Below are 22,844 nucleotides of genomic sequence, written 5' to 3'. Positions count from 1 at the left end.
ATTGAGCATTAACTTGATGCCAGGTACATAAGCATTTTATATATTATTATCTCATTTAATCCTGAAAACAACTCTAAGAGATAGATACTGTCATAAATAGTTATGTTTCTGCTAGCTAGAATCAACTTTATGAAGGCAGGTATGGTGCCTTAAAGCCTTCCTAATTCCCAGAACCTAGAAAAATATCTGCAATGTCATATGCCCTTAACACAAATTTGCTAAATAATGAATTCTGACAGTAGTTTCTTGCCCCCTGACTTCACTTTGAGAATGGCAATCCCAGTAACTTAAAGAAACAGACAACAGTTTTAAGTACATAAATTTCATCTTAAAGTGATATAGTCCTTTCTAATTATAACAAGAAACTCAGCAGATACAAAAGAGTTATATACCTAGCTATATACAAAGTTTAAAATATTTGAAGATTAAAAAAACAAAGCTAACAAAGGCAAACCAGGAAGAGAAAAAATATATTTTCAACCTACATTAGACAAAAGATTAAGAATAATAATATAAAGTGAAAGTCGCTCAGTCATGTCTGACTCTTTGTGACCCCATGGACTTAGTCCATGGAATTCTCCAGGCCAGAATATTGAAGAGGATAGCCTTTCCCTTCTCCAGTGGATCTTCCCAACCCAGGGATCTAACCCAGGTCTCCCACATTGCAGGCGGATTCTTTACCAGCTAAGACACAAGGGAAAACCAAGAATACTGGAGTGGGTAGCCTATCCCTTTTCCAGTGGATCTTCACAGCCCAGGAATCAAACCAGGGTCTCCTGCATTGCAGGCAGATTCTTTACCAACTGAGCTATAAAGGGCTCTTATAAAAAAAAAATAAGATAGCCCATTAGAAAAACAGGAACATCGTATGAACAGGAAACTTTCAGAAAAAGAATTTTTTTGGCCATGTCATGGGGCTTGTGGGATCTTAGTTCCTCAACCAGAGACTGAACCCAGGCTCCTGGCAGTGAGAATGTGAAGTCTGAACCATTGGACCACCAGGGAATTCCCCAGAAAAAGAAATTTAAATGGTTAATAAACATGAAAATATGCTCAAGCTCAATAATTTAAAAAAGTAAAAATTAAAATAATGGGGATATATTTATTTCATCATATTGTAAAGATGAAAAAATAATTATAATATTTAGTACCAGTAAGGTGGTAGGGAAATACACACTCTTACACACTCATGCTACAAAAATGCTCTCATACACTTCAAAGATACACATCACACACACACACAAATAGTAAAATATTGTAAACAACTGAAATGTGCATCAATAAAAGCTTAGTTAAATAAACTATGCTACAGCTATCCCATGAAATTATATGTAGCCAATGAAAAGAATGACATTACTGGATAACCAAACAATATATAAGAGGAATTCTCCTTTCATAAATATATTCCAGATAATAAAAAAAAAATTATAAAAGGGGGAAAGGATTTGAACAGACATTTCATCGAAGAGGATATAAATTTGGCAAATACGCACATGAAATGATATTCAAAATCATAAGCCATTAGGAAAATGAAATTAAACCATCATGAGATAACACTACATAGCTGTTAGAATGGTTAAAATAAAAATTATTGAAAATACCAACAGCTGTGGAGAATGCAGGACAAATGGAACTACCTATCAAATGTGGCTAGCTCAGATGCAAAATGGTACAGCCACTCTGGAAAATGGTTCAGCAGCTTCTTATAAAGTTCAGCACACATTTATCACATTATTCAGTGATTTCACTCTGTGGTATACTATTCAGCAAGGAACGAACAACTTGGGTGAATCTCCAAAGCATTAAGCTGAGTAAATGAAGTCAGTCTCAAAAGTGGACATACTGGTCTTCCTTGGTGGTCCAGTGGTTAAGAATCTGCCTGCAAATGCAGGAGACACGTGTTTGATCCCTGGTCCAGGAAGATCCCACAGGCTGCGGAGCAACTAAGTCTATGCACCACAACTACTAAGCCTGCACTCTAGAGACCGAGAGTTGCAACTACTTAAGCCTGCACGCTCTAGGGCCCGTGTGCCACAACAAGAGAAACCACCACAATGAGAAGCCCATGCACCACGACGAAGAGCAGCCCCCACTTGCCTCAACTAGAGAAAGCCCACACACAGCAACGAAGACCCAGCACAAAAAGGCAAAATAAAAAGTTGATATACTATGTGACTCCATGTATATGACATTCTCAAAAAGGAAAAACTATGGGCCAGAGAACAAATCAGTGGTTACCAGAGGTTGGGGTAGGGAAGGTCTGAGTGCAAAGGGTAATAAGAAGGAATTCTTTGGAATTGTTGAACTATTCTATATCTTGTTGGTGGGAGGGGTTACAAGTAATCTAAGCACATGTTAAAACTCATAGGATTGGGTACAAGTAGATAAATTAATGCTATTGTATATACATTAGAAATAATTTTGAAAAAGATAAATTATCATCAGGAGTAATAATACCTTCTATTTCTCCATCTAAAGGAGGAACATCATCTCTCATGGAGAAATCCATGGCTGTCCCTGGTATGTCCATCAAGTCTTCATCACTGGAGCTACTTTGGAAGCTATTGAAACTCCCCTGGTGAAAGCCTCTGTGATCCATGGCTCCTGCGCAAAAAAGAAAAACAGGTTTATTACAGTGAGTTCCAAACCCCTTACTGCTTATTCCTTTTTTATTGTGGTATATACACATAACAAAATTTACCACTTAAACCACTTTAAACTGACAATTCGATAGCATTCAGCGCGTTTACGATGACACGCAATCATCATCACTCTTCATTTCCAGAAATTTTTCATCATCTCACACAGAAACTCACTATGCAATAAACATAACTTCCCTTCTCCCTCTTACCCCAGCTCCTTTTAACCTCCATTTTCTTTCTGTCTGTGGATTTGCTAATTCTGGATATTTCATATAAATATAACCATATAGTATGTGGCCCTTTGTGTCTGGCTTCTTTCACTTCTCATATTTTTTTCAAGGCTCAACCATGCTGTAATATGTATCAGTCTACATTTCTTTCAGGACTAAATAATATTCATTGTATGGATATACCACATTTTATTGATTCATTTATCAGTTGCTAGACACTTAGGTAGTCTTCACCTTTTGGGTTACCATTTATTCATATGTCTTATTTTATGTTATTATTTAAATAATATAGACATGTAAATTACTTAACATATTCAGTTACCCTCCAGATATAACACACTGCTACCCTTACCATGTAACACAAGAGACAATTCTCCACATGGACATCACCAGATGGACAATACCAAAATCAGATTGATTATATTCTTTGCAGTCAAAGATGGAGAACCTCTATACAGTCAGCAAAATCAAGACCTGGGGACGACTGTGGCTCAGATCATGAGCTCCTTATTGCAAAATTCAGGCTCAAATTGAAGAAAGTAGGGAAAACACTAGGCCATTCAGACACGAACTAAATCAAATCCCTTAGGATTATACAGTGGAGGTGATGAATACATTCAAGGTATTAGACCTGATAGAGTACTAGAGGAACTATGGACAAAGGTTTGTAACATTGTACAGGAGGTAGTGAACAAAACCTACTCAAAGAGAAAGAAATGCAAGAAGGCAATGTAGTTCCAAGAAGGCACAATAAAGGACAAAAACAGTAAGGACTTAACAGAAGCAGAAGAGATTAAGAAGAGGTGGCAAGAATACACAGAAAAATTGTACCAAAAAGGTCTTAATGATCCAGATAGCCATGACGGTGTGGCCATTCACCTAGAGCCAGACATCCTGGAGTTTGAAGTCAAGTAGTCCTTAGGAAGCATCACTACAAACAAAACTAGTGAAGGTGATGGAATTCCAGCTGAACTATTTTCAAATCCTAGAAGATGATGCTATAAAAAGTGCTGCACTGCATATGCTACCAAATTTGGAAAACTCAGCAGTGGCTACAGGGCTGGAAAAGGTCAGTTTTCATTCCAATCTCAAAGAAAGGCAATGCCAAAGAATGTTCAAATTACAATGCAATTGCACTCTTTTCATATGCTAGCAAGGTTATCCTCAAAATCTTTCAAGCGAGGCTTCAGCATTATATGAACTAAGAACTTCAAGATGTACAAGCTGGATTTAGAAAAGGCAGAGAAACCAGAGATCAAACTGCCAACATCCACTGATCAGAGGAAAAGCAAGGGAATTCCAGAAAAACATCTACTTCTGCTTCATTGACTACGCTAAAGCCTTTGACTGGGTGGATCACAACAAACTGTGGAAAATTCTGAAAGAGATGGGAATACCAGACCACCTGACCTGCCTCCTGAGAAACCTGTATGCAGGTCAAGAAACAATAGTTCAAACTGAACATAGAAAAGCGGACTGGTTCAAAACTGAGAAAGGAGTATGTCAAGGCTGTATATTGTCACCCTGCTCATTTAACTTATATGCAGAGTACATCCTGCAAAATGCCAGGGTGGATGAATCACAAGCTGGAATCGAGATATACCAGAATAAATATCAACAACCTCAGATATGGAGATTATACCACTCATTAGAGTGGTGCCACTAGAGTGGCAGAAAGTGAAGAGGAACTAAAGAGCCTCTTGATGAGAGTTAAAGAGGAGAGGGAAAAAGCTGGCTTGAAACTCAACACTCAAAAAACTAAGATCATGGCTTCTGGTTCCATCACTTCATGGAAAATAGAAGGAGAAAAAGTGGAAGCAGTGACAGATTTTATTTTCTTGGGCTCCAAAATCAGTACAGATGGTGGCTGAAGCCATGAAATTAAAAGACACTTGCTCCTTGGAATAAAAGCTATGTATGACAAACCTAGACAGCATATTAAAAAGCAGAGACATCACTTTGTTGACAAAGGTCTGTCTAGTCAAAGCTATGGTTTTTCCAGTAGTCATGTATGGATGTGACAGTTGGACTATAAAGGAGGCTGAGTGTCCAAGAAACGATGCTTTCAAATTATGGTGCTGGAGAAGACTCTTGAGAGTCCCTTGGACAGCAAAGAGATCAAACCAGTCAATCCTAAAGGAAATCAACCCTGAATATTCATTGGAAGGACTGATGCTGAAGCTCCAATACTTTGTCCACCTGATGCAAAGAACTGTCTCACTGGAAAAGACCCTGATGCTGGGAAAGACTGAAGGCAGAAGGGAGAAGGGATCAGTAGAAGATGAGATGGTTGGATGGCAACACCGACTCAATGAACATGAATTTGAGCAAACTCTGGGAGATAATATAGGATGGAGGAGCCTGGCATGCTGCCATCCATGGGGTTGCAAAGAGTTGGACACAACTTAGCGACTGAACAACAAGAAGGACACATAGGAAACTGAATCTCTCAGTCTTCCCTTCTGTCATTCAGGAAGAACTGTCTTTACTCTTTATTGAAGAAAAAAACAGTTTCTCTACTTTGCTCTGGATCTGACTGAGATAACAGATTTCAGTGCCTTATTCTGAGTATCCTTATCCTTTAAGGAAACCTACTATCTCTAGCTCTCATCTCTATCTTAAGCTCCAGAAACTAAATTCCCAAGAACTCCCTATACACTTCTTTTGCTGTTTCAAACCCAACAGGATGAAGATCAGAAACAAGCAGAGATAACCTTAACCTAAATACAAATAATAACCTCCAAACAAGGCATGTTCCTTGCCCTCACCCCTCACATCAACTTTCCCTTTTAAATGTAGATAGCATCAGAGTCAATATCTGCACTTAATATTTGTCTAACTCTGGGATTTACTATGTTCAACAAACCTATAAAAGCACTCAATCTTAACAGTAGGTATTCCAGGTTTCTAGAAATCTTAACAGAAAATGAGCACCATTTTAGCTGATGAGAAGAACTCGAGAGATTTTCTTTCTGTTTAAATTCATCCAACACCCATGAATTCCAGTGACTAGCACTGAAAAGTAGGCAAAAAAATTTGCAAAACGATGCAGAATCCTTTCCCTCTCTCTTCACTGGTTACATGTTTCATCCAGGAAATGATTTAAAATACACAGTTCCAGCAATTCTACATTAGCCACACAAATCATAGGAAAAAAAAGTATGAGGAGTCCAAAAATAATTTATATTTGGCTTTGGAATATGTCCTGTAGTCATATTTTCAGAGGGTGTACCTATTGTTCTGGGAATTCATTAAAACAAAATAATGACACTACAAGATGAAGACTCAACAAAGGAGAAGCTGGAAAACTTTTCCATTTCCCCATAGGGGCCTTACAAACTCCTTCCTGTAACCCACTGACACAGAACAATCTGGCTAAATTGAGCTGCCTCATTTCAAACATTTCCTGCAGCAGTTATCTGGTTCAGTGTTTGGGTTATAAAGTGCTTCCTTAATAAGCATAGAGAAATAAAGTATCAACAAAAGAAAAGTATAAGAACCAAGCAGATCAAGCAAAACAGATGCAACAGACTGGGGGTTCAACAGAGAAAATAACCATAATCAGTAAAAATCAAAGTGGTGTCTTGCCTGTGGATAATACATTATGGTAGTTTGGGGTTTTATTTTGCAGATATAAAAGAGTTCCCTAGGAAAAGTTAAGGCAGCAGAATACTGAGGAAATAATGTAAAGTTCCTACAGTTGAGATTTGATCCTGCATTTAGTTGAACTCCAAGCCTATTGCTCTCTCCATAATACTTTGGGGCTTCACTATGAGATACAGTCCAGAGAATGGTACATCTGGAATAAATCAAATCTCTAGATGGTCACATGCGTGAGGTCAGCCAGAATTTAGGGTAGACCAGGAACAAAGGGGATTTGTTTTACTATCTCAACTAATGGATTACTATAGGGCTTGTCACACAATGGAGGGCTATAGGGGAGGGTAAACAAGGAAAAATGTTGTTTGGTTGTTATCTGCATTATATAGCTGACACTTTCAGTGCTTTTGGTCACCTTCTTGCTTAAAATCACAAGCTGGTTCCCACTGCCTCTGGGTCAAGTTTACATTTTTTTTTAGCATGGCATTCAGAGCCCTCTCAAAGCTAGATCCCATCTTCCCAGACACACTTATCTCTTGCCACAGATTTATTATACTCCACATAGACCATTTACTTCTACGTCTCCATGCCTTTGTTCATCAGGTCCAGATATTCTAGCTGGAATCCCATCCAGCCGCCATCCTCTTTTCAGCCTGGTGAAATCCCCTTCAATCCATCTAGGGCCAGCTCAAACAGGCTTTTCCCTCAAAGCCCCCTTTGTTCAGACATCTATGCTGATTGCATAATCTCTTCCACTTGAGTCTTGTGACTACACCACGTCCTTCTCACTTCTGTTGTCTCAACAACTCTAGTGTTGTTCCGGAGAAGGTATTCAATAAACACTTATTTGAGGAGGATTCTAGTCGGGGAGGAAGGGTGTTAGCCAATCAACATATTTATGTAGCCAACACTCAATAAATCTATGCCTTCAACTATGAGGGAAGAGGATTAAGGATACAAAAAGCATTTGTTACCCTGTCACTGCTCTCAAGGAATTTGTGATCTAGTCAGGGAGTAATAGCTCAGTTGGTAAAGAATCTGTCTGCAATGCAGAAGACCCCAGTTCACTTCCCCTGGAGAAGGGATAGGCTACCCACTCCAGTATTCTTGGGCTTCCCTTGTGGTTCAGCTGATAGAGAATCCGCCTGCAATGTAGGAGACGCAGGTTCAATCCCTGGGTTGGGAAGATCCCCTGGAGAAGGAAATGGCAACCCATTCCAGTATTCTTGCCTGGGAAATCCCATGGACAGAGGAGCCTGGCAGGCTACAGTCCATGGGGTCACAAGAGTCAGACATGACTTGGCAACTAAACAACAACAACAAAGGACAGGGTGACTGTCTGTGAGCAAATGGATGGAGAGAGATCACGAAGTGCCTGGGAAGCCAAAATGGAGTCTCCTTAGGTTTTGAGGAGCAGTATGAAAAAAATAATTTTAGGAAGTAAGTGTGGTGGCAGCAGTGGACTGGAAAAGAGAGGATGAAAGGACTAGGAAGGCAGTTTGCTACTTCCAGTTTCAATGTAGGTGATTGGGATGGAGGAGGAAGGCGCGAAGGAAAGGAGGAAGAGAAAATAGTCTCAACAGTTGCACTGAAAGAGCCAGGTAGGGATGGGGTGAGATGGTGCTAATTGGTGGTATGGCATACTATTAACAGCATCTTTTTAAAAAATTTAAATATAGTTGATGTACCATGTTGTGCCACTCTGCTGTACAGCAAAGTGATTCAGTTATACACATATATACATTCTTTTTAAATATTCTTGCCTGGAGACTCCCCATGGACAAAGGAGCCTGGTGGACTACAGTCCATGAAGTCCCAAAGAGTTGGACATGAATAAGCAACTAAGCACAGCACAGCACAAGTATTGTCTTACCATTAATAGAAAGAACATTAACTCATCCCTAAGAATAACCTTGAAGGTGGTTAAGAACTAGCACATACATAAAATCACCCTTTTTCTGCCTACTTTATTTTGAACTACTTGAGGACAAAGTGACTTAAATCTTTGTTATTAAGTGCTTGACTCAAAGACAGAACTCAGTAAATAATCTAGTTTATACTTCAATTCCTGATTTAGTTACTTTATTTTGAGAGGCAGAAATGAAATGCAAATCTTGGATAGTAGTTTCTGAGGTGCCTTATTTCTTTTTTGTTGATGTTGTTGACATCTATTTATTTTCAGCTTTTACAGTTAGTCTATAATTTAGAACAATGGGTAGCATTTACAGGAGAGAATGTCAGAGTAAAAGTATCAGATTAAAGAAGGACATAAAGGTAGTGTAGGAAAGGAAAAAGTAAGAATAAAAATATCACTTTATTAGAAAGTCAAGAATTATTTTCAAGTGTTAAGAGGACAGTAGAGACTTAAGTACATTGTCAAGGTTAAAAAGTAAACAATAGAAAACTATTATATAAATAAAAAATAGAGGATGATAGAAGCATATGTATATCATATGAGGGAATAAACAGTTACTGTCTAAATTTGATTAAACAAGAAGCACAGGTATTTCCTTGCATTATATTAGTTGAGGTGCCTTATTTCAGAGGTTTGGGCCAATCCTTAACCCAAGGCACCTTCTCTACCTGTCAGAATTTCAAGTAAAAATCCCAGGAGGAAATAATAGTGCTTCTTCTCACAGTGTGGTCTTCATGTGGGAGTCATCCTCATAGATGAGGAGGTGTTAAGAGAAAAGACAGGACTCAGCACAGGCAGTAAAAAAACAGCAGTCCTCAAACCTTTTGGTCTCAGGATCCCTTTAATGTTCAAAATTATTGAGGGACCTAAAGAACTTTTATTTATAAGGAGTCTATTAATATCTACAGATATTTACTGAATTAGAAATCAAACCCAGAAATATTTAAAATACTTATTAATGTATTTAAATATAACAAACTCATCCCATTATATGTTAACATTAACTTTGGGGGAAAAAACTATATTAAAAAAAAAGTTAGTGAGAGGCATTTTGCAAATCCTTTTAATTTTTTATTTACAAATTTATTTATTTTTTATATTTTTGGTTGTACCACATGGCTTGCAGGATCTTAGTTCCCTGACCAGGCCCCCCCAGCCTCGTAGTGGAACCGCAATGTCCTAACCACTGGACCACCAAGGAATCCCCACAAACCTCTTTCTTTAGTACGATTTATTTGGCTGCACCAGGTCTTAGTTGTAACATGCAGGATATTTTAGCTGTAGCATGTGGGATCTAGTTATCTTACCAGGGATCGAATCTGGGTCCCCTGAATTGGGAGCATGGAGTCTTAGCCACTGGACCACCAGGGAAGTCCTCTTTTTAATGTTTGCCTTAAGAGGACACATATTCGATTTGCCATCAGAGCAATGACATAGGAACCTGTCATACAACCTCTAGAAAATTCCACTGAACACTCTTGAGAAAGTGAGAATGAAAAGGGGAAAGAGGGTCTTAATATTAATATGAAAATAGTTTTGACTGGCTACCCCTTTGTAGACCTCTTGGGCTCAGGAAGCCCAGACCACTCTTCGAGAATTGTTAAAGGAGAGAAAAAACACAGAATGGATAAACCATACTTGGGCAATACTCACGATTGCTAAGAAGGAAGAAGAGGACAAAACAGTCAGATGAGACCATGCTGATAGATAAAGGAAGTGGAAGTGAAGTAAACAACAAACTAGTACTTCCTATAAATACTTTTCCAAAAGACAATTAGCTTTGATATATAAAGAGATTGTTCAAATTATTGCAACTGAATCCCAACAGAAGAAAGGGCATAAGATATTGGTAAGTAGATAATTTATTAAAGGGGCTTTAAAAACTTGAGAAATTAAAATTGAAATAGTAACATGCTACCTTCCATTAGCGTTTCTCAAAGATTCTGTTTTGTTTTGTTTTGTTTCTGGCTGTGCCATAAGGCTTAGACTTCCCTGTAGCTCAGACAGGAAAGAATCCGTCTGCAATGCAGGAGACCTGGGTTCAATCCCTGGGGCAGGAAGATCCTCTGGAAAAGGAAATGGCAACCCACTCCAGTATTCTTCCCTGGAGAATTCCATGGACAGAGGAGCCTGGCGGGCTACAGTCTGTGGTTGCAAGAGTCGGACATGACTGAGTGACTAATACCACCACCATGAGGCTTGGGATCTTAGTTCACCAACCAAAGATGGAAGCTGCACACCCTGCAGTGAAATTGCAGAGTCCTAACCACTGAACCACCAGGGAATTCCCACAGAGATTCTTCAAATACCACAGAATCCTGTTAGAGGAAGACTTTCAAGAGAGTGACAAACAAGATAGCTAGAGAAGCACCCTGAAGGTCAAGGACAAGAGCCTGCCACTTGTCCTTGAGAAACCAGTCAAAATTTATAGATCACTCTCACTTTGGAATATATGCATAAAACACCAAATAAACTTTAAGAAACTGAATACAGCATTACATTGAAAGGTTTGCCTACTATAAATAAGGAGAGTTTATTCTAAGTACACAAGATTGATACCACAAGGGATCTATCAACATCATTTATCAGATTAATAGATTTTAAAAAGGCCATAACATAATCATCTCAACAGATGCCAATAATGTATTTTTTAAAAATTATATTTATTCCAGATTGAAATATTTTTAAAAATATTCCAGGAGGAAAATTTGTTTCTTAACATGATACAGAATATTTAAATTAAAACCAAGAAGCAAAATCTCATTCCCCTTAATACAGGATGACAATGATGCCTCCTGCTACCTAATATATTTAACATGGTAAAATAAAACTTTAAGAGGAAAAAAGTGAAGAATGTATATAGGAAAGGAATACATATCCAATTTTGATGTTTGGATTGCATGAATGGAAATTTATACAACTCTAAGAATATTAGCTAAAAATAACTAAAAGTAACAAATGAATTCAGAAATTATAAGGTAAACAAAACAACTGCATTCCCATGAACTATCACAGAACTAGAAAATATAATAATTTATTTATGATAGAGACATAATCTTGAAACACAATGTGCTGCATGCTCACTCGCTTCTGTTGTGTCTGACTCTCTGCGACCCTATGGACTGTAGCCCGCCAGGCTTCTCTGTCCATGGGATTCTCTAGGCAGAATACTGGAGTGGGTAGCCACACCCTCTTCCAGGGGATCCTCCCTACCCAGGGATTGAACCCCAGGTATCCTGCATCTTCTGCATCACAGGCAGATTCTTTACCCCTGAAATGTATTTATGATAGAGACATAATCTTGAAACAAAATATTACCTTAAAATTTATAAAATCCAAGTATGAGGGAAAAAAGAATGACATAAATCGACATGCATCATGTTCTTAGAAAGTTTAAATACAGTAAGAATGAAACAGACACTAACTTGAATTCTGAATTGTATTACAACTATATATTAATCTAGAGTCCCCATGGCATTCTTTAGATAACTTGAAAGACTGATAGTGAACTTCACCTGGAAGAATAAGTAGGCATGGTTACTAGTATATATATTTTCTTTAAAGTAAATATAGCAAACAACCGATCAGCATTTAATCTTGTACAAAGAAACAATCACCAAAACTTTACAGCACTAGATTAAGAATAGAGATTCTACCAATGGATATATTCTGTTTCTAAAACTTAATAAATGATAAATCAAAAGTAATGCAAAGCAAGCAAAAGCAAATATAAGAACAGATTCAATCACTTTTTAGTAAACAGTTGAGGGACTGCTAGATATCAAAATGGAAAACAATATACAATTATAACATATACCACACAATAATAAGTTACAAGTGAAAATCTTTAGAGTTGATTTTAAAAAGAACACAGAATATTGTATTCATCCCAGATGTGGTGGATAGACAAAGTTATTTCTGACCATGGAAAGATACAAAATGAATTAAGTCATATGCAGTAAAATATAACTTTTTGCAACAGGAACTCTCCTTCATTGTTGGTGGGAATGCAAAATAGCACACTCACTTTGGAAGACCGTTTGACAATTTCTTACAAAACTAAACATACTCTTATTATACGATTCAGCAATCATGCACCTTGGTGTTTACCCAAAAGATTTGAAAATTTACATCCACACCAAAACCTGCACACAGATGTTTATAGCAGCTTTACACATAATTGTCAAAACCAGGGAAAACCAAGATGTTCTTCAGTAGACAAACCATAGTAATGGGAAAATGGGATATTATTAACTTTAAAATGGGATATTATTTAGTGAAAAAAATAAATGAGCTATCAAGTCACCCAAAGATATGGAGGCATTCTAAAAGAAGTATAAGAAGCCATTTGGACAAGGCTATATACTGTATGATTCCAACTATATGACATTCTGGAAAAGGCAAAACTGTGGAGACAGTAAAATGACCAGTGGCTGTCAGGGGTGTGGGAAGAGGGAGTAATGAACAGGCAGAGCACAGAGGATTTTTAGGGCAGTGAAGATATTCTGTATGACACCCTAATCGTGGTACATTGGTTCAAACCCATGGAATATGAAACATAAAGAGGGAATCCTAAGGTAAACTCTAGACTTTGTTAAAAGTGAAAGTGGTTTAGTCGTGTCTGACTCTTTGTGACCCCATGGACTATACAATCTTCATGGACTATACAGTCCATGGAATTCTCCAGGCCAGAGTACTGGAGTGGGTAGCCTTTCCCTTCTCATCGTCCCAACCCAGGCATCGAACCCAAGTCTCCCGCATTGCAGGCGGATTCTTTACCAACTGAGCTATCAGGGAAATTATCAGGGAAATTCTGGACTTTAGTTAATAATAATGTATCAATATTGGCCCATCAAGTATAACAAGTGTACTATATTAACTGCAAGATATTAGTAATAGAGGAAACTGAAATGGGGAAAGTATATGGGAACTCTGTACTTTCTGCTCAATTTTTCTGTAAACCTGAAACCACTTTTTTAAAAAAGATCTATTAAGTTTAAAAAAAAAAACAAAGGAGACTAAATGGGCAGTTTACACATAAGGAAACTTTTACTCTTAAAAATCATCCTGTGGAACACAGAAATCTCTATTAAAGTTATTTAAACCAATTCTCCAAATTCACAGTGCATCAGAATCCCCTGGAGCGTTCATTAAAACACAGACTGCTAGGCCCCCTACCTGACCTCACCCCCAACTTTTGATTCCTTTAAGGATGAGGTGGGACCTGACCATTAGATTTCCTAACGAGGTCCCAGGGAACGCTGATGCTGCTGGCCCTGTGCGTCAAGAAAAATATAAAGTCTGAGAAAAAGAAAAGCAAGGCCAAGGAGTCCCCAAAATGGGGCTATAGGGCACACAAAAATTAGAGGGCACATATAAAACACGTTGAGCCTTTTTTGCAGAGTATATTAGACAAGGTTGGGAGAGAGAACAAGTCCCACCTGTTTAAACACTTGAGCAAGAAGACTGAAAGGTAGTATTTGTCTAGTCTTATCACATCCTTTCTCTCATATTGCTATATTGACCTAAAATCATAAATCTGTAATGGACAAAGGCATTAAGAAAGGTAGGAATGGGAGAACAAGATGGCGAAGGAGTAAGTGGACATGGAATACATCTCTCTCCACGGATTCATCAAGAATACACCTTCAGACACAGAAGAACACCAGCTGAGAGCAGACAGGAGTAACTGACCAGTGGAAAAGAATAATAGAACCACGCAAAACTCAGTAGGATGAAGGAACTAGGGGGAAAAACAGGAGTGTTAGTAGGACTGGACCTGCCCTTTGCAGGTAGGGGAACTGAAGCAGAGATCCGATCCCCACATGGGGCAATTGTCTGAGTCAGAGGAGAAACATTTAAGGCTGAAACAGCTGATCTGTGGCAGCCTAAATGGAATGAGAATCAGACAGTCCTTGCCGCAGCCATACATACCCCAGACAGGCACACTGGTCCCCTGGAAGGTGCAGTGGCTGGGAGCTGGAGTTTCGGTATTGTGGAGCAATCCCAGGGTGAGGGCTGCTATTGAGTGCAGAGAGATGGATCAAGGGGATGTGAGGGAGGAGATTGTGATGGGAAATGCCAGTGGAGGAAAGCCAGGCAGTCATGGAAGCAAGGCAATACTGCTGAGTCACGTGTAGGGGGTGGAGCCATCACCACAGCCTCTTACTCCCCACAACACAGCATTGGCAGCTGAATGATAGGGAGGCTGGCCCAGCAAATGCCTGAGCACTGAACTACAGAGTAGAACCCCACCCAGGGTGCCCCTTTAAGTGCCTGATGCGCCAATCTAGAGTAGGACCCCAGCCAGGGGGTGCCACTCTATGTGCCTGACACGCTGAACAACAGAGAAGAACCCCAGGCAAGGGAGCCCTCTAAGTGCCCAAACAGGTGGAGCTATGGAGAAAGACTTGCCAAAGTGGCCTTCTGATTGCCAACTACAAGAGGCTGGAAAAAAGACTCTGATAGGGCCACAACTCCTGCAGAGGAGGCAGTCTGTGTCCCTGCACGCTTAGCACCAGCGGGGTCCCCGCAAGCCAAGCAGCTGTACCACCTTCACACTCAACTCTCACTGGGGCAGAGCTGCCACAGGCAAAATAAGTCTTGCATCTATGCACACAGGGTCATTTCAGTTGTGTCTTACTCTTTACAATGCTGTAGACTGTGGCCTGCCAGGCTTCTTTATCAGGGAGGGGGGTTCTCCAAGCAAGAATACTGGAGCATATTGGCCAATACTGGTTGCCATACCCTTCTAGAGCACTATATTTCCTGCTGCCCTGGCCACCAAGCCCCTTGAGTACCTTGTGCTGCCAGAAACCCTGCAACCCAAGCAACTGCACCACCTCCACACCTGGGCCTCACAGGGGCAAACCCAAGTCCTCCAGGGCAGCCTCAGGAGCAAACCCCAGTGGACGACCCACATGCAGAGGTGGAAATAAAATCACAATTGAAACCCAGGGGCAGTGTGGCTAAGGAAGAAGGCCCAAAACCTTCCCACCAGCTGTACAAGCTTCAGATTAAATCCACAGGATCAACTAGGCAGACTCTGTGTCTATAGAATATATAAAAGGACACTGAGAGCTCCCACAAAAGAAAACACACTAGTTCTGATAGCTGTGGACATTGAAGGCAAGAACACACAGGAGTAAGACCAGATTAGAACCTGAGCTGCCCCCACAGCAGGTTCAGAGATCAGCACAGTGTTGGAGGACATCCTAGGAGGTAAGGTGGACTCCCAGGGAGGGAAAGGACTCTGACAGCAGTGACTCAAGAAAAACATTTATTATTCTTTTTTTTGACTTGTTCTGTAGATTCTTTTGGATTTTTTTCCCTCTCCCCGCCCCCTGTTGTTTAGTTGTCAATTTTATTAGCACTAAGAAATACAATTAAGCTTTTGAGCTTTTTTTTCCTCACTCACATTTTTTTGTTGTTGTTATAAACCTCTACCTCTATGTTGGGCTTTTGCAGTTCTGTGGAGTTTTACTTTTTTTTCCTCTTTTTTGTTTTAATTTTTAATTTTTTAAACCTATTATTATTTTTTCTACATTTATTCTTTGTTTGCTTTTCCTACTGGTCTTTCCCCCTTGCACTTAATCTTTAATGTTTATAAATCTTCTTTATCTACCTCTATTTAACTTTGCATATCTATTTTTTCTTTCTTTTCTTTCTCCCCTTTCCTCTCAACATATTTGTTAGTTTTATTTTCATTGCTTTATTCCCCAATTGGCACCTTGCTTTTGTTTTCTAGTTTGTGGAAACTGTTTTCCAGTTTGTGCTTTAGTTAGTTTTGTTCTGGTAGATATAATTTTTGGTTTCCTTTGTTCATTGGGTCAATCTATTATACTTTATTTTTATTGGACTGTTTTGATTTTGCTTATGGGTGTATATGTATATGTGTATATTCAGTCACACTTTTTGTTGTTGTTATAAACCTCTGTCTCTATGTTGGGCTTTTGCAATTCTGTGGAGTTTTCCTTTTTTTTTCTTTTCTTTTTTATAATTTTAATTTTTTAAATCTATTATATTTTTTCTACATTTATTCCTTTATTTGCCTTTCCTACTGTTCTTTTCCCCTTACAGTTAATCTTTAATGTATATAAATCTTCTTCATCTACCTCTATTTAACCTTGCATATCTATTCTTTCTTACTTTTCTTTCTTTCCTTTCCATTCAACATATTTGTTAGTTTTCTTTTCATTGCTTTATTCCCCACTTGGCACCTTGCTTTAGTTTTGTTTTCCAGTTTGTGCTTTAGTTAGTTTTGTTTTTAATTGGTAAATATAATTTTTGACTTCCTTTGTTTGCTGGTCAATCTACTGTACTTTATTTTTATTGGACTGTTTTGATTTTGCTCATGGGTGTATATGTATATGTGTATATTCCATTATTTTAATTATTATTTGCCTGATTTTGTAACTGCCATTTGTCTAGGGTTCATCTTTGGTTTCTCGTTTTTGGATATTTGTTTTAATCTCACTTAATGCCATAACAAACCACTTGTAGAATTTTCGTTCCTGACCAGAGATCAAGCTGTGAGACTCCAAGACCATAGACTATCAGAGAACTAACCCTAGGGAGTATCAAATAGTGAGAACTCACACAAAGGAAACCACTTGAATACAAGACCCAGTATCAACCTACCACCAGTAGCACCCTGTGCAGGATGCCTGATCTAAACAACAAACAAAACAAAAATACAAACCTAATCATCAGCAGACAGGATTACCACCTCACTCAGTCTTGCCCATCAGAGGAAAAAGAAACAAACAAACAAAAACTCAGCACAAATCTCACTCTACATGAAGCTTACACAAACCACTGGACCAACATTAGGAGGGCAGAAACCAAAAGGAAGAAAGACTTCCACCTTCTTCAAGGAAAGAATTCAACTTTCCTTGAGGCCTGGGAAAAGGAGACCTCAAACACAGTAAGTTAAAAAATAATGAAAAGGCAGAGAAATACTACACAAATGAAGGAACAAACTGGAAACACAGAAGTCCAAATAAATGAAGAGGAACTAGGCAAACCACCTGAAAAAGAATTCAGAATAATGATAGTAAAGATGATTAAAAACCTTGAAAAAATGCAGAAAATGCAAGAATCAATTAACAAAGATTCAGAAGAATTAAGGAATAAACATACAGAGACAAACAACACAATTACTGAAATTAAAAATACTCTAGAAGGAATCAATAGCAGAATATCTGAAGCAGAAGAACAAATCAGTGAGCTGGAAGATAAAATGGTGGAAATAACTTCTGAAGAGCAGAATAAGGTAAAAAGAATGAAAAGAACTGAGGGCAGTCTCAGAGACCTCTGGGACAATATCAAATGCACCAACATTTGAATTTATAGGGGTCCCAGAAGAAGAGAAAAAGAAAGGGTATGAGAAATTTTTTGAAAAGATTATAGCTGAAAATTTTCCCAACATGGAAAAGGAAATAGTCAATCAAGTCCAAGAGGCACAGAGCCCCATACAGGATAAACCCAAGGAGAACACACCAAGACACATCCTAAAAGAACTAACAAAGACTAAACACAAAGAAAGAATATTAAAAGCAGCAAGGGAGAAGCAACAAGTAACATACAAGGGAAACCCCATATGCTTAACACCTGATTTTTCAGCAGAAACTCTGTAGGCCAGAAGGGAATGGCAGGATATATTTAAAGTATTGAAAGGGAAAAATCTACAGCCAAGATTACTGTACATGGCAAGGATCTCATTCAAAATTGATGGAGAAATAAAAAGCTTTTCAGACAAGCAAAAGTTAAGAGAATTCAGTACCACCAAACCAGCTTTACAACAAATGTTAAAGGGACTTATATAGTCAAAAAATACAAGAGAAGAAAAAAGGTCTATAAAATCAACCCCAAACAATTAAGAAAATGCAATAGGAACATATATATCGATAATAACTTTAAATGTAAATGGATTAAATGCTCCAACCAAAAGACACAGACTGGCTGAAAGGGTACAAAAACAAGACTCATATATTTACTGTCTACAAGAAACCCACTTCAGACCTAAAGACATATATAGACTGAAAGTGAGAGGATGAAAAAATATATTCCATGCAAATGGCAAGCAAAAGAAAGCTGGAGTAGCAATCCACATATCAGACAAAATAGACCTTAAAATAAAGACTATTACAGGAGATAAGGAAGGACACTACATAATGATCAAGGGATCAATCCAAGAGGAAGACATAACAATTGTAAATATCTATGCACCCAACAAAGGAGCACCTCAATACATAAGACAAACACTAACAGACATAAAAGGAGAAATTAACAGTGACAAAATAATAGTAGGAGACTTTAACACCCCACTCACAACAATGGACAGATCATCAATACAGAAAGTTAATAAGGAAACACAAGTCTTGGCTATTATGAAGAATGCTGCGATGAACATTGTCATATGGCAGTTCTATTTCCAGTTTTTTAAGGAATCTCCATACTGTTCTCCATAGTGGCTGTACTAGTTTGCATTCCCACCAACAGTGTAAGACAGTTCCCTTTTCTCCACACCCTCTCCAACATTTACTGCTTGTAGACTTTTGGATAGCAGCCATTCTGACTGGCGTGAAATGGTACCTCATTGTGGTTTTGATTTGCATTTCTCTAATAATGAGTGATGTTGAGCGTCTTTTCATGTGTTTGTTAGCCATCTGTATGTCTTCTTTGGAGAAATGTCTGTTTAGTTCTTTGGCCCATTTTTTGATTGGGTCATTTATTTTTCTGGAATTGAGCTTCATGAGTTGCTTGTATATTTTTTAGATTAATTCTTTGTCAGTTGCTTCGTTTGTTTATAATAGCCAGGACATGGAAGCAACCTAGATGTCCATCAGCAGACGAATGGATAAGAAAGCTGTGGTACATATACACAATGGAATATTACTCAGCCATTAAAAAGAATACATTTGAATCAGTTCTAATGAGGTGGATAAAACTGGAGCCTATTATACAGAGTGAAGTAAGCCAGAAAGAAAAACACCAATACAGTATACTAATGCATATATATGGAATTTAGAAAGATGGCAATGATAACCCTGTATGCTAGACAGCAAAAGAGACACAGATGTATAGAACAGTCTTATGGACTCTGTGGGAGAAGGCGAGGGTGGAATGATTTTGGAGAATGGCATTGAAACATGTATATTATCATATCTGAAATGGATTGCCAGTCCTGGTTCAAGGCATGAGACAGGGTGCTAGGGGCTGGTGCACTGGGATGACCCAGAGGGATGGGATGGGGAGGGAGGTGGGAGGGGGGTTCAGGATGGGGAACACATGTACATCTGTGGCAAATCCATGTCAATGTATGACAAAATCACTACAATATTGTAAAGTAATTAGCCTCCAATTAAAACAATAAATTCATATTAAAAAATAAATATCAAGAAAAAAGGTAATTAGCCTCCAAAAAATTAATTAATTAATTTTAAAAAAGGAAACACAAGTCTTAAATTATACATTAGATGAGATGGATCTCATTGATACCTTCAGGACATTTCATCCAAATGCAGAAGAATGCACCTTCTTCTCAAGGGCACATGGAACATTCTCCAGGATAGACCACATCTTGGGTCACAAATCAAACCTCAGTAAATTTAAGAAAATTGAAATCATATCAAGCATCTTCTCTGACCACAATGCTATGAGACCAGATATCAATTACAAGAAAAAACTGTAAGAAATAAAAACACATGGAGACTAAACAACAGATTTCTAAATAACCAACATGTAACTGAAGAAATCAAAAGGGAAATAAAAAAATTTCTAGAAACAAATGACAATGAAAACACGACAACTCAAAACCTGCGGGATGCAGCAAAAGCAGTTCTAAGAGGGAATTTTATAGCAATACAATCCTACCTCAAGAAACAAGAAAAACATGGAACAGACAACCTAACGTTACACCTAAAACAACTCGAAAAAGAAGAACAACAAAACCCCAAAATTAGTGGAAAGAAATCATAAAGATACGAGCAGAAATAAATCAAAAAGAAATAAAAGAAACAATAGTAAAGATTAATAAAACTAAAAGCTGGTTCTCTGAGAAGATAAACAAAATTGACAAACCTTTAGCCAGACTCATCAAGAAAAAAAGAGATAAGAATCAAATCAACAAAATCAGAAATAAAAAGGAAAGGTTATAACAGACAATGCAGAAATACAAAGAATTATAAAGATTATTATGAACAACTATATGGCAATAAAATAGATAACCTCGAAGAAATGGACAGATCCTTAGAAAAGTTCAGTCTTCCAAGACTGAACTGGGAAGAAATAGAAATTATGAACAACCCAATTACAAGCACTGAAATTGAAGCTGTGATCAAAAATCTCCCAAAAAAACAAAAGCCCAGGACCAGAAGACTTCACAGGAGAATTCTATCAAATATTTAGAGAAAAGCTAATGCCTATCCTTCGAAAACTCTTTCAAAAAATTGCAGAGAAAGGAACATTTCCAAACTCATTCTACAAGGCCACCATCACCCTGATACCAGAACTAGATAAAGACAACACAAAAAAGAAAACTACAGGCCAATATCACTGATGAACATAGATGCAAAAATCCTCAACAAAATTTTAGCAAACAGGATTCAGCAACACATCAAAAAGCTCATACACCACGATCAAGTTGGGTTTATTCCAGGGATGCAAGGATTCTTTGACATATGCAAATCAATCAATGTGATACACCATATTAACAAATTGAAAGATAAAAACTGTATGATAATCTCAATAGATGCAGAGAAAGTCTTTGACAAAATTCAGCACCCATTTATGAATAAAACTCTTCAAAAAATTGACACAGAAGGTACCTACCTGATCATAGTAAAGGCCATATATGATAAGCCTACAGCAAACATTATTCTCAATGGCAAAAGACTAAAAGCATTCCCTCTAACATCAGGAAGATGACAAGGATGTCCACTGTTGCCACTATTATTAACACTGTCTGGAAGTCCTAGGTACAGCAATCAGAGAAGAAACAGAACTAAAATGAATCAATATCAGAAAAGAAGAAGTAAAGCTCTCACTATTTGCAGACAACACAATACTGTACATAGAAAACCCTAAAGATAGTATCAGAAAATTACTAGAGCTAATCAGTGAATTTAGCAAAGTTTCAGGATACAAAATCAACACACAGAAATCACTTGCATTTCTATATACTAACAATGAAAAATCAGAAAGAGAAATTAAGGAATCAATCCCATTCACCATTGCAAGAAAAAGAATTAAATGTCTAGGAATAAACTTACCTAAGGAGAGAAAACTGTACACAGAAAACTATAAGACACGAATGAAAGAAATCAAAGATGAGATAAACAGATGGGGAGATATCCCATGTTCCTAGGAAGAATCAATATTGTGAAAATGACTATACTACCAAATGCAATTTACAGATTCAATGCAATCCCTATCAAATTACCAATGGCATTTTTCACAGAACTAGAACAAAAAATTTCACAATTCATATGGAAACACAAAAGACCCCGAATAGCCAAACCAGTCTTGAGAAAGAAGAATAGAGCTGGAGGAATCACCTTCCTGACTTCAGATTATACTACAAAGCTACAGTCATCAAGACAGTATAGTAGTGGCACAAAACAGAAATATAGACCAATCGGCCAAGATAGAAAGCCCAGAAATAAACCATGCACCTTATTTTTGACAAAGGAGGCAAGAATATACAATGGGGCAAAGACAACCTCTTCAATAAATGGTGCTGGGAAAACTGGACAGCTACATGTAAAAGAATGAAATTAGAATTCTTCCTAACACCATACACAAAGATAAACTCAAAATGGATTAAAGACCTAAATGTAATACAAGAAACTATAAAACTCTTAGAGGAAAACATAGGCAGAACACTGATGACATAAAGCAAAGCAAGATCCTCTATGACCCACGTCCTAGAGTAATGGAAATATAAACAAAAGTAAACAAGTGGGACCTGATTAAACTTAAAAGCTTTTGCACAGCAAAGGAAACTATAAGCAAGGTGAAAAGACAACCCTCAGAATGGGAGAAAATAATAGCAAATGGAACAACTGACAAAGGATTAATTGCCAAAATACACAAGCAGCTCATACAACTCAATACCAGAAAAACGAACAACCCAATCAAAAAGTGGGGAAAAGACCTAAACAGACATTTCTCCAAAGAAGACATACAGATGGCTAACAAACACATGAAAAGATGCTCAACATTGCTCATTATTAGAGAAATGAAAATCAAAACTACAATGAGATATCACCTCATACAAGTCAAAAGGGCCCTCATCAAAAAGTCTACAAACAATAAATGCTGGAGAGAGTGTGGAGAAAAGGGAATGCTCTTGCACTATTGGTAGGAATGTAAATTGATACAGCCACTATGGAAGACAGTATGGAGATTCCTTAAAAAAACTAGGAATAGAACTACCATGACCCAGCAATCCCA

At 37.9% G+C, this 22,844-nt stretch overlaps 1 protein-coding gene across 4 annotated transcripts in view; it reads right to left on the bottom strand.

The window, feature by feature from the left end:
* Positions 1-22,844, bottom strand: part of CLCN5 (chloride voltage-gated channel 5) — a 193,894-nt gene that overhangs the window by 49,122 nt on the left and 121,928 nt on the right. For all 4 annotated transcript variants that reach the window (XM_055564633.1, XM_055564641.1, XM_055564634.1 and 1 more), the window contains one exon: positions 2,458-2,604. In XM_055564633.1, the coding sequence (XP_055420608.1) occupies positions 2,458-2,604 (147 nt within the window). The remainder of the gene's footprint in view (positions 1-2,457; positions 2,605-22,844) is intronic.

The sequence above is a fragment of the Bubalus kerabau genome, chromosome X (genome assembly GCF_029407905.1).
Source record: "Bubalus kerabau isolate K-KA32 ecotype Philippines breed swamp buffalo chromosome X, PCC_UOA_SB_1v2, whole genome shotgun sequence".
In the NCBI taxonomy this organism is placed as follows: domain Eukaryota; kingdom Metazoa; phylum Chordata; class Mammalia; order Artiodactyla; family Bovidae; genus Bubalus; species Bubalus kerabau.
The sequence above is the reverse complement of the archived record's forward strand: the minus strand, read 5'-3'. Positions and strand labels throughout refer to the sequence as shown.